The sequence below is a fragment of the Narcine bancroftii genome, chromosome 10 (assembly GCF_036971445.1).
Source record: "Narcine bancroftii isolate sNarBan1 chromosome 10, sNarBan1.hap1, whole genome shotgun sequence".
NCBI classification, from domain to species: domain Eukaryota; kingdom Metazoa; phylum Chordata; class Chondrichthyes; order Torpediniformes; family Narcinidae; genus Narcine; species Narcine bancroftii.
The window spans coordinates 95705677-95720278 of record NC_091478.1 but is presented as its reverse complement, the minus strand read 5'-3'; the positions used below and the strand labels follow the sequence as shown (position 1 = coordinate 95720278).

The 14602-nt window shown below is 47.5% G+C and overlaps 1 protein-coding gene across 1 annotated transcript in view; it reads left to right on the top strand.

Moving 5' to 3' along the window:
- Window positions 1-965: 965 nt before the first annotated feature.
- ces2b (carboxylesterase 2b) overlaps window positions 966-14602 on the top strand; it is a 74953-nt gene continuing 61316 nt past the window's right edge. The window contains exons 1-2 of the mRNA XM_069902016.1: window positions 966-1073; window positions 12522-12726. Coding sequence (XP_069758117.1) covers window positions 1016-1073; window positions 12522-12726 — 263 coding nt within the window. The 5' untranslated portion in view covers window positions 966-1015. The remainder of the gene's footprint in view (window positions 1074-12521; window positions 12727-14602) is intronic.

The following is a 14602-nucleotide window of genomic DNA, read 5'->3' as shown; positions in this document are numbered from 1 at the left end:
TTTGCTCGAGTTCAGAAGAATGAGAGGAGATCTTATAGAAACATATAGGATTATGAAGGGTATGGATAGGATAGATGTAGGAAGGTTTTTTGAGCTGGCCGGGGAAACTAAAACAAGAGGACACAGTCTCAAGATTCGGGGGAGTAGATTTAGGACAGAGATGAGGAAAAATAGTTTTTCCCAGAGAGTAGTGAATGTTTGGAATTCTCTAACCCGGGAAGTGGTTGAGGCTGCCTCATTAAACATATTTAAAATTCGGTTAGATAAATTTTTACATGATAGAGGAATTAGGGGATATGGGGAAAAGGCAGGTAGGTGGAGTTAGGTCATAAATTAGATCAGCTATGATCAGGCTCGATGGGCCATTTTTGGCCTACTCCTGTTCCTACTTCCTGTGTTCCTATGGTGCTCTGTGATTAGTAAGGGGTTGCTTAAGGTGGGATGTGAGTGGGGAGGAAAGGTGGAGAATCACTGCTCCAGTCCAATTGTTACTGAAATATTTTGCTTGAGAAAAATTGTCATTTCCTTTGGAGTTATGAAACCGTGCACATAAGGAGTCAATGAGGTACGATTAAAACAGTGCTTTTTAATTGTTATCTTTCCATTCACATACCACCTTAAGCAATCCATAATACTCTGTGATTAATTAATAACGGATTATTTAAGGTGGTTGTGAGTTTAAGATACTTGGTGTGAGATATTTCAGGCTGGGAATCTTGTCCTCTTCCCGTGGGTCAGTTTCAGTGAGAGTGGTGAGTTTTAGGAGGGCGAGTGAGGCGTGACGGCTCCGTTGGAGATTTCGTTGGCTTGGTTTTGCTCGATTCGCTCGCTCTTGCACCATCCATCATTGATTTTGAGTTTTGCCGAGCAGTGTTCTCTCGGTCAGGGCGCAGTTGCGGGAACCGTGCCCCGGAATTGAGCAACGCTTGGAAGTGTGTCGGCGCGGGCGGAGCGTGTTGGACCCTGGCCGGGCTCATATTTCCCTGTCAAGGGCAGCGGGAGCCACACGGGAGCGATGGGGCTGAGCGGATTGCAGTCGATACTCGCGGTCCTGGCGTTCGCTTCGGCCGCAGGTGAGGGTTAGCGGGAGCGGACTGGCTTGGATTTTATGCGCTGAGACACAACGTGGGAGCAGGGACGGGAGAGTTAAGGCTCCGTGTCCAAGGAGGGAGAGGGGAGGAGGAGGGAGGGAGAGGAGGAGGAGGGAGGGAGAGGAGGAGGAGGGGGGAGGGAGAGGAGGAGGAGGGAGGGAGAGGAGGAGGAGGGGGGAGGGAGAGGAGGAGGAGGGAGGGAGAGGAGGAGGAGGGAGGGAGAGGAGGAGGAGGGAGGGAGAGGAGGAGGAGGGAGGGAGAGGAGGAGGAGGGAGGGAGAGGAGGAGGAGGGAGGGAGAGGAGGAGGGGGAGGGAGAGGGGGAGGGAGAGGAGGAGGGGGAGGGAGAGGAGGAGGGGGAGGGAGAGGAGGAGGGGGAGGGAGAGGAGGAGGGGGAGGGAGAGGAGGAGGGGGAGGGAGAGGAGGAGGGGGAGGGAGAGGAGGAGGGGGAGGGAGAGGAGGAGGGGGAGGGAGAGGAGGAGGGGGAGGGAGAGGAGGAGGGGGAGGGAGAGGAGGAGGGGGAGGGAGAGGAGGAGGGGGAGGGAGAGGAGGAGGGGGAGGGAGAGGAGGAGGGGGAGGGAGAGGAGGAGGGGGAGGGAGAGGAGGAGGGGAAGGGAGAGGAGGAGGGGGAGGGAGGAGGGGAGGGAGGAGGGGGAGGGAGGAGGGGGAGGGAGGAGAGGGAGGGAGGAGAGGAGGGGGAGGGGAGAGGAGGAGGGGGAGGGAGGAGGGGGAGGGAGGAGGAGGGGGAGGGAGGAGAGGAGGGGGAGGGAGGAGAGGAGGGGAGGGAGGAGAGGAGGGGAGGGGAGAGGAGGGGGAGGGGAGAGGAGGAGGGAGGGAGGGAGGGGAGGAGGGAGGGAGGGGAGGAGGGAGGGAGGGAGGGGCAGGCGGGGAGGGCGGGCAGGCGGAGGGGGCGGGGGGGCGGGGGAGGCAGCAACATTTAACCATTCTGCAAGTTGTTCAGACCCGTGCACCAGCTCACAGAGGGGGGACGGAGCCCCGGATCTGACGGGGGGGGGGGGGGGAAAACCAACTGCATCCTCTCCGACTCCCTGTTGGACTCCGACCCGGCTGCCTTGGCCTGCACTTTCACCGTTCTAGCAGTCACCCAACGCGGAAACTGTCTCTTCGGCCCAACTCCTGCATCCCCAGTCCCACAAGTGTCTTATCCGAGCTGATCCCCATTTCCCTGCACTCTGCCCAAACCTCCAGGGACCCGAGTAAATGTTCTTTAAACGTTACAAGTGTGCTCGTCTCTTCCTATGATTGCTGGTACCGTCTGAACGATAAATAAATAAATAAAGGTGATTTGACTTGGTTCCATCATCCCACCACCCTCTGTGGAAATTCTTGCCCCTCCGCATCCCTTTACATCTTTCCCCTCATTGCACCTCTCCGATTGCACCAACTCGCTCTTCTCTGCTTCAAAGTCTAATTGTCACCTTTCTGGCAATGGACCAAGATCATCTGTGACTCCCTGGAGACAAATGGGCCTGTTTCTGTGCTGTAGAAGTTCATAGATTATGTTCACCTTAAGTTTCTGTTTGAAATAATAAACAAATCGTATACATTTCCTTGTACGGGAATAAAAAAGACTGGCCTTTTATGCATTCCCGCTAATAATTTTATAAACCTCTACAAGTTCACCCTTCAGCCTCCGACACTCCAGGGAGAAAAGTCCCAGCCTGTCCAACCTCTCTCCATAACTCTAGTTCTGGGATGGTCCTTGATCACCAAATCTGTCATTCCATTCATCTCTCAGAAGGCAAAGGTTGTAAACTTTGGGCACTCTTGGATTTTAGTTTTGACCCTGATCATCAGTTCCAGCCTGAGCTTCACTCCCTGATGGACCTGTCTCAACATACTCCCAGCCCCAAGTCACACAAAACTCTTCCTCTGGGCTGCCTCCATTGCCAGGAGTCTTCCTCTCCAGAATTCCCAATTCTCCCATCCCTTCACCTCTCTGCCCCTGTTCACCATGTGACATTGGCTGCCTCAGTTTTCCCGCATTCACTATAACTTACCACCTCTGAAGTCACAACATGTGGTTGATCCAGGACCAAGCCCAACATTGCCATTGAACTGCTGACAAGGGGATACTTCTTCTGTTTGATGAACTAACCTCTCCTCAACTGCCTGAAGTGATAGTTCTTTTGATATGTTGGCAGCAGGAGGTAAAGATGGAGTGTGTGGAGGGGAGGTCTGTATGATGTCTTGAACTGCAGTTACTACTCTCTGGCGTTTCTTGTGTCTTGAGCAGAGCAGTTCCTGCATCATGCTGTGTCCTTGATCCATTGCCAGAAAGGTAGCAATTGGACTTTGATGCAGAGAAGCATGAGTAAGTGCAACTGGAGAGGTGCAATGAGGCTAGGGATGCAGAGTAAGCCAAAGGGTATCCAGTGGGTGTGGAGCAGCGCATGTGTCAGCCCAGGCACTATGGTTAATGAGAGCAGGGTATAGAATGTAAGAACAGACCGTTTGTGGAAGAAATGTACATAAGACTAATTAGACCACAGTGAGCAGAGTACAGCTCTGATCATCACGTTATAGCTGTGACGAGAGAGAGGAAAGGATGCTGCCAGGACTGGAAAGTTGTAGTGATGAGGCAACATCGGATAATCTGGGGTTGTTCAATTGATTATTGTGACGTGTACAGAGATACAGTGATGAGTGCTATCCAGACAGCTCTCAAGATATGGAGGGGACTGGACAGGGCAAGGTAGAAGGGCTATTTCCCTTGGCAGGGGGTGACAACTGATGGCCAAGTGATTAGAGAGGAGTTGAGGAAATAGATTTCTGTTTCCATCCAGAGGGTGTGCAGACTTAGAACTTGCTAGCTGAGAGTTGGGACATACAGAAGCCCTCTTCCTATTTAAACTGTGTATTTTGAAGATAGGGTGCAGAAAGCTCTGTCTTAATTCATAGATGGTGACTTGATCAGGATTTATTGTCTTCCACTTGTGGCACATTGACAACCTGCAGGCCTTTTATATTCATCCAAGGGATGTGGGGCTCCCAGGCAGAGAAGGTGGTGGAGAGTTGCCTGCTTGACCGCTGCAGTCCTTGAGGTGTGGGTGAACCCATGCTGCTGTCAGGAGGAAGCTCCAGATTTTGAGCCAGCGATGGGAATACATGTCAGGTGAAAGTAATGTCATTAAAGGGCAATGACCACCTGGTCGTGTCCTCATGCATTTAGAATATAGAACATAGTAGAGCACAGTACAGGCCCTTCAGTCCACAATTTTGACCCAACCTACTCCACAACTATCTAGTTCGTCCCTGCCTCACATATGTAACCCTCTATTTTCCTTTTTGCTGTGTTGTCCTTCCAACTGGTAGAAGTGGTGGGGCTGGAAGGAGTTATCTAAGGAGACTCAGGGAGCTCCTGTAGATGCTGCAAATCATTGGTACTCACCTGTCCTGCTTGCATATGGTTCAAGGGCCAGAGAGGGGGAAGCACAGGTTTAAATACCCCGGGCAAAGGGGGATCTGACCAAAAACGTATTCATGCAGAGACCAGAGGTGGTCCAGATATTTTTGACTGTAGAGTGGTCTGGATGTTTCTGACAGATTTGTTTTCACCAATGTCTTGTACAACTTCACCATAACATCCCAACTCCTGTAATCAATACTTGAAGGTTAATATTCTTTTGTTGAAGGATAATTGAACTGAACTGTAACTCTGTTCCTCCCTCCACAGATGCTGGCTGACCTGTTGAGTATTGCTGCACTTTCTGTTTATATTTGTTATGATATTGCTATCCCACAGTGCCTATGGGATTTCCCTGTTGTGAGGGCAGGGTCTCTTAGCACTTCTGGTTCTGCAGCCCTCCCTTAGTAATGAACGCAGCACAGGTCTGGTTGTTATGTTCTGCCTCGAGAACCAGGGCCCATAAGCAGGATTCAAGGTTTGTGGTAGAGGTGCAGGGAGTGCAGAGAAGACCTAGTGGATTAGTGAAGCTTAGCCCATGAACAACAAAGTAAAAGAAGTGGAACTCAAGCTCTATTCATTTAAAGTGGAAATTTGATGCCTCCTGCTTCAAAAGAAGGTAACCATTGTTTTAAGTTAGTAAGATGAGAAGATCATTTACATTGGTTGGTGAGTCAGTAATTAGATACCATGTGGTTGCAATTAAAAGAGTGAAGGGGTTGTCAGTTGAATGGTTTTTGTCCGGTATTATTATTGAGGTCACTGTACTCCAGATAGGAGCTGGTGATCTCAGTCACACAAGGTCGAAAAAGTACTTCTTGTACCAGCCAAACTTGGGTCGTACAAATGTCTGTGGAGGGGAGACTTTGGCAAGTTTATTGTTAATTGCACAAAGTGCAATTGCACACATCCGGAAACTATCTGGAAAGACGGGGGAGTTGATGCAACTCCCACATTCATTCCTCCTCTCCAGCTTGTGTTCCTACGTTGAGTGTTGGTCCAAGGTTCTTCCTGATTTTCAGGGTTTAAATCCCATCTCCAAGGCATCCCCATCCTCCTTCTCCAAACTATTGGACCTTGCAGTACCACCCAGGGACCTCTCACTTTCAGTCACCTAAAGTTTCTCTTGGCTGATCAAGGTGAGAGGGTTGAGATTTAAAGGGGATCTGAGGGGCAAGATTTTAACTCAGAGAGTGGTGGGTATATGGAAGGAACTGCCGGAGGAAGAGGGACAATGGGTAAGGTTACAATGTTTAAAGGATATTCGGACAGGTACATGGATAAGAAATGTTTAGAGGGAGATGGACCTAACAGGCAAATGGACAAGCTCAAGTAGGAACCTTGATCAGAATGAACAAGATGGGCCAAAGGGCCTGTTTCCATGCCATACGAATCTATGACTCTTTGATTACTTGATCCAAGGAGTGCGAGTGTCTCCTGGAACAAAGTATCCAGGAAACCTTTTCCCTCCCCAATGCCTATCTGTGTCAGCTCCTCTACTCAGAGCTGGCTTTGGAATTGCAGGCACCTACCACTTTATCACTGAAATAATAAACAAGTCATATACAAACAGAAACTTAAGGTGAACATTATCTATGAACTTCTCCAGCACAGAAACAGACCCTTCAGCCCACTTGTCCATGCTGACCAAGATGCCCCTCTGGGCTGCTTCCATTTGCCTTCATTCATATCCTTCTAAAACTTTCCCACCCATGTATCTGTCTAAATGCCTCTTAAGGTTACAGTCATCCCTGTTTCTCCCCCTTCCTCCAGCACTTGTTAAATCTTTGCCCTCTCACCTTAAATCTGTGCCCTCTAGTTTTAGAAGACTAACCTTGGGGGAAAAAGACCTAGTCTTTTGCTTTATTGATGCCCCTCGCACTGGATTGTCCCTCTGCCTTCTTTACTCCAGGGCAGAAATATCCTCTCCTACATAACCTTACAATTCATGCCCTCTAGTCTCAGTTGCATCTTCACTAATCTTTCCAGTTTCACAATAACCTTCCTACAGCGAGGTGATCAGGACCTGCTTACAATACTCTGTCCTCCCACTCTGTAATCTCCAGCCTGACAACCCCCTGACCTCTCTGTATCCTTCCACATCTGACCTCTAACATCCCTTTGCTCTACCATTGGCGGCAGTGCCTCAGCTGCCTGGACCCTGAGCGTCCATATCCTCTCCTCCACTTTTCCTTTATCACTTCCTAAAGCCCCTTCCCACCCTACCATTTGCTCATCAGTTCTCCAATCCTCTTTGGGGAATTACCCATGAATTTATTTTCAATTTGAAAACACTGTGAAGCGTTTTAAATTTGTTATGATATTGCTGAATGAATTAACACTCTGGGGAGCCTTTCTTAGATAACCAATTCCCTGCTGGGCCAAAAAAATATTTATTCAGGATTGTTTAAGCCAAGTTGTGCTGAGGGATTAATGGAAGTTGAATTCTCTACTGTTGTACTCTGTTGCTACGCCTCTATTTGATTCAAGATCCCATTTATTGTCATGTAATAAAACAGTATCATATTACACTAAATTACTTTGTCTGCCGTAAGGCCGGCAGATTCACCATTGGCAGAAATTGCCTGAAGTGCCTCTTACAGTCAGAGTGTATTGGGCCGAGCGACCGCGCGAGTAAACAGGCCGAATCGCTGCAGCACGCGGCTGGTCCAAGATGGTGCGGGGTCCTCTTCACTGCCGAGAATGAACTCATGTCTAACATCATGTGCGGGCTAAGGAGACCTCCACTTCCGCAAAGCGGCCCGGCCACCGGAAAGTGACACCGCAACGCAATGACGTCATTTCCAGAAGCCGCCGGGTACGCCACCGGAAGTGGGCAGGCCAGTGCGGAGATGCGGCAAATACAAACCAATAAAGTCATTCTTTGGTTCACCCTCATGCTGTGTGGACAACTATTTACTCGGTAGCGCTGCTGCAACAGTCGCTATGGTGGTGACTCCGACGGTTCCAACATTTTGGAACCAGCATTGATCACTTGAGAATGCAGCAACTGGCTGAATCCACAGTCGCAGCGCCTGCGACCAACGTGGTTGTGTACACCTGCCGTTCTGGGCAAGCCAGCCCAGGAACTGGCTACAACTGGCTGAGTCACAGTTCCACATCAGGGGAATTGTTTCAGAGAACACTAAGTTCTGGCACATTGTCAGTGCCCTGGACACCGCCACAGCTGCCAAAGTAAGATCCTTTGTAGAAAACCCACCGATGGAGTGTAAGTACAAGCAGTTCTGATGTTTCCTCCTTGACATCCTAGAGCTCAGCTGGCACGAGCACACCATCAGCATCCTCAATGTGCAGGAGGTGACAGAAACCCCTCCAGGCTAATACACGAGATGGTGGCCCTGGCAGACGGGCATACAGACTGTTTACTGTTCGAGGCCATATTCCTCTCGAAACAACCAGTATACGTATCCTCGGCAGTTTCGGACATGGATTTCAGTGCCTTGCACCTCATAGCCAAGGAGGCAGACAGGCTGTTCCACACACCACAGCAGAGCTCCTCCACATGCAACCATTCTACACAATCGGTGGCGCCACCCCATCCAGACCACCAGAAACACCAGCTGTAGCTGCGGCAACACGAAGGGTCCCTGCTGCCCAAATACACCCATGTGGCCAATTAACCTACAAACTCCATTCTTCTTTGGAATGGTGAGAGGAAATCGGAGAGCCAGAAGGAAGCCCATGCAGGCGACGGGGAAAGCGTACAAACTCCTGAGAGGCAGTGTGGGATTCGAACCCAAATCGCAGGTGTTTCTTTTTACTTTAACCATGTGAAATCATCATCTTTTAATTTCACATGGTTACCCAGTAGTTACTGGCAACCACTTGTTGGACTTCACTGAAGTTTGTTCATCTGTCAGATTCAACAATTCTGCTCATTTTAGGATCTGATCATTTCTTTTGAGATTTTGTCTCCTCAGATGCTCGTGAAATGTTGTCTCCTTGTTCTGATCATAACCAGAATCCCCACCCCTACCTTTTTATTCAGGCACCTGGGTGCTTTTTGCTTCACAAAGGGATCAGGCCCAAAACAATGGTTACCTTTTCCTTCCAAAGAATGCTGTATGACCTGCTGAGATTCTCAGGCACGTCTGTGTATTGCAGTTCGATCCCAGTGACCTTAGATTTTCCTGTTTATCTTTAAATTTAAGTACAGCAGGTAGGACAATAATAAGACAAAATTACAGTACAGTGAGTCGCAGAGTGCAAGGAGCGGTGTTACAGTGGGTCACAGAGTGCAGGGCGCGGTGTTACAGTGGGTCACAGAGTGCAGGGAGTGGTGTTACAGTGGGTCACAGAGTGCAGGGAGCGGTGTTACAGTGGGTCACAGAGTGCAGGGAGCGACATTACAGTGAGTCACAGAGTGCAGGGCGCGGTGTTATAGTGAGTCACAGAGTGCAGGGCGCGGTGTTATAGTGAGTCACAGAGTGCAGGGTGCTCTGTTCCAGCGGTCTGCTGCCTGCTCTCACGTTGTGGACCGCTGACTTTAACCTGAATCCAACACCTAACTCTAACCCTGACCCCATGCCTAGCCTTAACCAGAAGCCCAACCATAGCCAGAACTCTATCCCAGATCCCAACCCTGTGAATATAAGGTCATTCACTATGCAGACAATAAACATACCCCAGGACATATAAAAATGCACAACTGATCCCATTAAGAGCTAGAAACAGGCACAGGGTAATGAAAGCATGGGCTGACCAAAAATGTCAGTCTATTGTGACACAGAACCTCTGAAAGACAAGAAGGATGATTACCCTGCTGCCTGCATTCAGGTTAGTTTGTCATAGTTTAATAAACCCCCGTCAGGTCTCCCCTCTGATGCTCCAGAGAAGACAACCCACATTTGTCCACCCTCTCCCCTGAAATCACTCCCTCTAATACAGGCAATATCATGAGACACCTCTTCAGCAGGCTTTTTCAAGCCTCCGCATCCTTTCTTCTAAATGTGAAGCAGCCAAAGTTCTGCACAGCTGCCACATGACCCCCTTCCTCTTGTTCTCAATGTAAAATAGTTATTCAAGCTTGTTTAAAGGAAATCAACAAAGCTAATGAACACTCAACTCTGCTTCTGTCCCCTCGATTGTACCTTAGAGTTATACATGGAGTAAGGACCTTCAGCCCACTGTACACAGGATAGCCATCCAGCATGCATCTCCACAAGTCCTCTCATCAGTTCCAATTTATTCTCCCTGCACTGTGTCCTGACAAGGAGAATATTTCCTGTTGTGTCACAATGTTGAAGAATTGCAGTGAGTGATTTGAAGAACTTTGTGGTAAGAGGAGTAACAAAACCCAATCTGCTTACCTCACATCTCTGCACTCCTCAGTCGCGGCTTGTGAAATAGTTTACTTCAAAACATCTTACATTCTGACCTCGCTCTCTGGCACAGTGTGGGACCTCTGAACTTCAGAAAGGTAATGCAGTAGTTACAGGAAGATCCTACCATTGGTTCTCGTTTAGGGCGGACAGTTAATGTAGTGCCAGCGACCTGGGATCGAATATTTGAATCCACCACTGCCTGTAAGAGGTTTGTTTGAACATTCTAACTGTGTCTGCGTGAGTTTCCTCTGGGGGCTCCGTTTTCCTCCCACCCTTCAAAAATGTGCTGTGATTGTGGGTTAATCGGTGTATTCAGGGAGACACAGGCTCATGGGCTGGGAGCGCCCATTAATCTGCTGTGTGTGTCTAAATAAATTTATTCCAAGGATTTTTCTCTCCACAATTATCCCTGAGAAGTTATTTTTTCATTCTTTTCTTTCTCTTTTTGTGTGGAGATGAATGTCTTGCTCTCACTGCCAGATTGACTAATTGTACATTGAAACACAGTCTCAAAAAATCCATACACCAACTGGCCTCGTGCCCCTGAAATCCCTGTTGAAGTTTTGTCGGAAAGGAATCATTTAAGGTCCACAACTAGGCTTCCCCTAAGTGGGAAGAGGAGGCTATATATTGGGGATCTCAGGGTCACCAGAACCATGTTCATCTTCAAGAAAGGAGAAGAGTCCAATAGGAGTTACTGCAGAGAGGTCTTCCTACTGCCTGCCACACAGAGTCCTTGCCAGAGTTTTTCTGAATCTGAATTTATTGTTATGAAGATGTCACAAATTTGTTTTGCAGTAGTATCATAGTTAAAATATTGCTAGAAATTAAATTTTGGAATAAATAAATAGTGCAAGATAATAGGGGAAAGTGAGGCAGTGTCTTTGGTTCATTGTCCATTCAGGAATCTGATGGCAGAGGGGAAGAAGCTGTCCTTGTGTCGCTAAGTGCTTGTCTTCAGGCTCCTGTACCTTTCTCCTGATGGTAACAGAGTGAAAAGATTGTGGCCTGGGTGGTGGGTGTCCTTGAGGATAGAGGCTGCTTTCTTGAGACATCTCCTAGATATCCTCGATGGAGTAAAGACTATTGCCCATGATGTCACTGGCCAAGTTAACAACTCTCTAGATTTTTTCCCTGTCCTGTGCATTGCCACCTCTATTTCAGTCAGTGATGCAACCAATCAGAATGCTCTCCACAGAACACTTGTAGAAATTTTCGAGAGTCTTTGGTGACGTTCTAAATCACTTCAAACTTCACAAAGTATTGCCACTGGTGAGCCTTCTTCATGATTGTATTGATATGGAAGCCCCAGGACAGATCCTCTGAGATCTGCAAGGGATGTTGCCACCCAGGAATTTAAAGTTCTTGACCCTTTCCATTGCTGAGCTCTTAATGAAGACTAGTTCATGTTCTCCTGACTTCCTCCTGAAATCCACAGTCAACTTCTTGGTTTTGCTAGCGTTGAGTGCAAGGTTGTTGTTGTGACATCTCTGATCCATCTCGCTCCTGTGTGCTTCCTCATTGCTATTTGATTCTCCTCATCCACCTCCTCCCAGTAATAGAAGGACCACTCCCCAATTTGCAGTGTGGGTCCAAACACTCTATACACATCATCTTCATCGCATATTAGCTGCAGGAGAAAGACAGCTGTGGACAACTTTTCCAATGCAGCGGGAAGTGGAGGGAGGGAGGTTTGTACATGCATAGGAAAGGTTTAGAGGGTTGCAGGCTGAATCCAGGCAAATGGAACTGTCTTGGGAAGACAACTTGGGCTAAATTGCCCGTTTCTGTGTTGTAGAACTCCATGACTTTAGTCTTGCAGAGAATGCAGCAGGCAATTTGCATGCAGCAAGATCTGGTGAAAGCAAAGTGAAAATAACCAGGTTGCAGGACTGCTGCACTTACCTGTGCCTCTTTGACATCATACTGAATGATAGAGAGAAACAACACAAAACAGGTCCTTTGGTCCATTCAGCCGATGATGACCATCAGCCACCCATCTTTCATCCTCCACACATTCCCATCAATTCTCTCCAGATCGGCCACTCACTCAGACAATTAACCTGACACCCTGAAAACCTTTGGGATATGGGAGAAAACTGGAGCACCCAGGGAAGGTGGGGGGGGGGGGGGGGGGTCACAGGGAGTATGTGCAAACTCCACATGGACAGTTCCGGAGTATGGGATTGAACCCAAGTCTCTAGGGGCTTGCTGAGCCACTGTTCTTGGCAATGGTAAGTCAGGGTCTCCACTGTGAGATGGGACCCTTCCACATTCTGCACCATAGAACACTACAACACAGAAAGAATCCCTGATGTTCCCCTTAAACATTTCCCCTTTCACTCATAATCCATATCCTGTACTGCTCGTCTCACCTAACCTCATTGGAAAAAACCTACTTGCATTAACCTGTCACAATTTTGTAAACCTCTATCAAATCACCCCTCATTCTCCGATGATCCAGGGATAAAGTACTAACCCATTTAACCTTCCCCTGTAACTCAGTTCCATGAGTCCCAGCAACAACCTTCTAAATCTTCTCTCCACTTGCAAATTTATTGATCTTCTTCCTGGTCACCCCAGAGAGTAGAGCCAATCACCACAGCCTCCTGAGATGATGGACGGGCAGGTGCCTTTCTGACCTTGTCCTCCTCTTTTAGGTGCCAAGGATGGGCCGCCGATAGTTGTCACCAGTTCTGGATGGCTGGAGGGCAAGCAGTGGTCAGTGAGGGGATTGGACAGGCCCGTCTATACCTACCTCGGAATCCCTTATGCAAAGCCACCAGTTGGCCGCTTGAGGTTCTCAGAGCCTGTGGCGCCAGAAACCTGGAATGGGACAAGGAAGGCGACATCATTACCCCAAGGGTAAGTATGTCCACAACGGGGACCCATTTTTCCCCCAATCAGGGTAACTGTGTCCACAGTGGGACCCTCTTACAACACCCCCCCCCCCCCGCCCAGTGTAAATGTATCCATAGTGGGACTGTTCCCCCCCTCCCAGGGTGTGAGTCCACAGAAGGACCCTCTACCACCACCCCCAGCGCAGGGTAAGTGGGGGGGGAGCTGTAGAGATAGGTAGAGGAGCACCCACAGGGTGGGGGAAAGATGGAGAGAAAGGGAAATTGGAGCAAGTAAAGGAGTGAAGAAAACCGTAGAGTCCAATCGAGGTGGTGTTACCAAAATTTGGAATATTCAACATTCATGCCATTGGGATTAAGATATATGGGAGAAACAAGATGTTTTGTTCCGCAAGTTTATGCTTGGCCTCACCCTGGGGTTGGATGAGGTCATGAGGCAGACATGTTTGTATGGAGATGAGGGGCTTTAAAATGGTTGGCAACTGGGAGTCATAGCCCCTTTTAAACAGAGCTTGAAAGCTGGGTTTTATCTGCCTTTCGAGCACTGTGTGAAAGAATTGCAAGGTGGATTGGGGTGGGGGGAGGTCCTAGACTTGCCTGTCTTCAGTTCACCTAGGTAGGTAGTCTCAGCAGTGGAGTGTATTTGACTCACAGATCTGGCTTTTCTCGGTTCTATGTGAACAAGAAAACTGGCTTCCAGATATGGGTCATGTATACGGCAATAACATGACTTTTCAGTACAAAAAGGGCTATAGAGTCACACAGCATGGAAAAAGGCCCTTAAGCCCAACTTGCTAGTAGTGTCCCACCTGCCTGTCCATATCCCTGGTTGCAATAGTACCTGCTTCAACCTCCTCCTCCGGCAGCTTGTTCCACACACCCACCACCCTGTGTCTTAAAAAAAAAATCACCTCTCAGGTTCCTGTCAAATCTTTCCCCCTCATCTTGAACCCATGTCCTCTGGTTACTGATTACCTCACTCTTGGTTCACCTGACCTATTCCCCATAATTCCTGCATGGACACACAGTCAGGTGCAGGCGCTCAGCGAGGTGAATCCAAGTGGTACCGGCTCAGTTCACTCACCAAACATCAACATCAATTATATAGGTAAAGTTTGAAATAAAATTTGAATTCTTGGAAAAATATTCATTTTAATACAGTTAACTCTCCCAATTAATGTAATAGATAAATTTACCCATCTCTTTAAATCTTCATCTATCTTTTAAAATATTTATATAAATGTTTCCAATTATTATCAATATGTATACCACGTAAATAATCTCATTGTACCAATTTCTTCACTTCACTTTTATCCCAATTTATTTTATACCCTGAAATCTTCCCATATTCTAACAACTATCTATAAAGTCTTGGCAATGATAATTGCAGTTAAGTTAAATAAACTAATACATCATCAGCAAATAAACTAATTTTATCTTCAATCTGATTTATCTCAAATCCTTTCAACTGCCAATCATCTCAACCATTTTGTGTGAGAGGTTCTATAGTTTAAGCAAACAAGGTTGGTGATAAAGGACATCCCTGTCTACTAGATATAGTTAAATTAAAAGATTGAGAAATCTGTCCATTTGTTATTACCTTAGCTTTAGCTTTTGGATTTCTATATAATGCCTTAATCCAATTTATAAAATTTATAGCAAAACTGAATTTACTTAGAACCTTAAACAAACAATCCCATTCTAACCTATCAAAGGCTTTTTCTGCACCTAAAGCTACTATAACACTTAAATCCTCTTTCTTCTGCGTTAATTGATTATACTTAATAACCTTACAATATTTTCTGAAGTTATCAATTCAGGAAGATACTCATTAAGCCTATTTGCTAATATTTTTGCTATAATTTTATAATCAATATTGAATA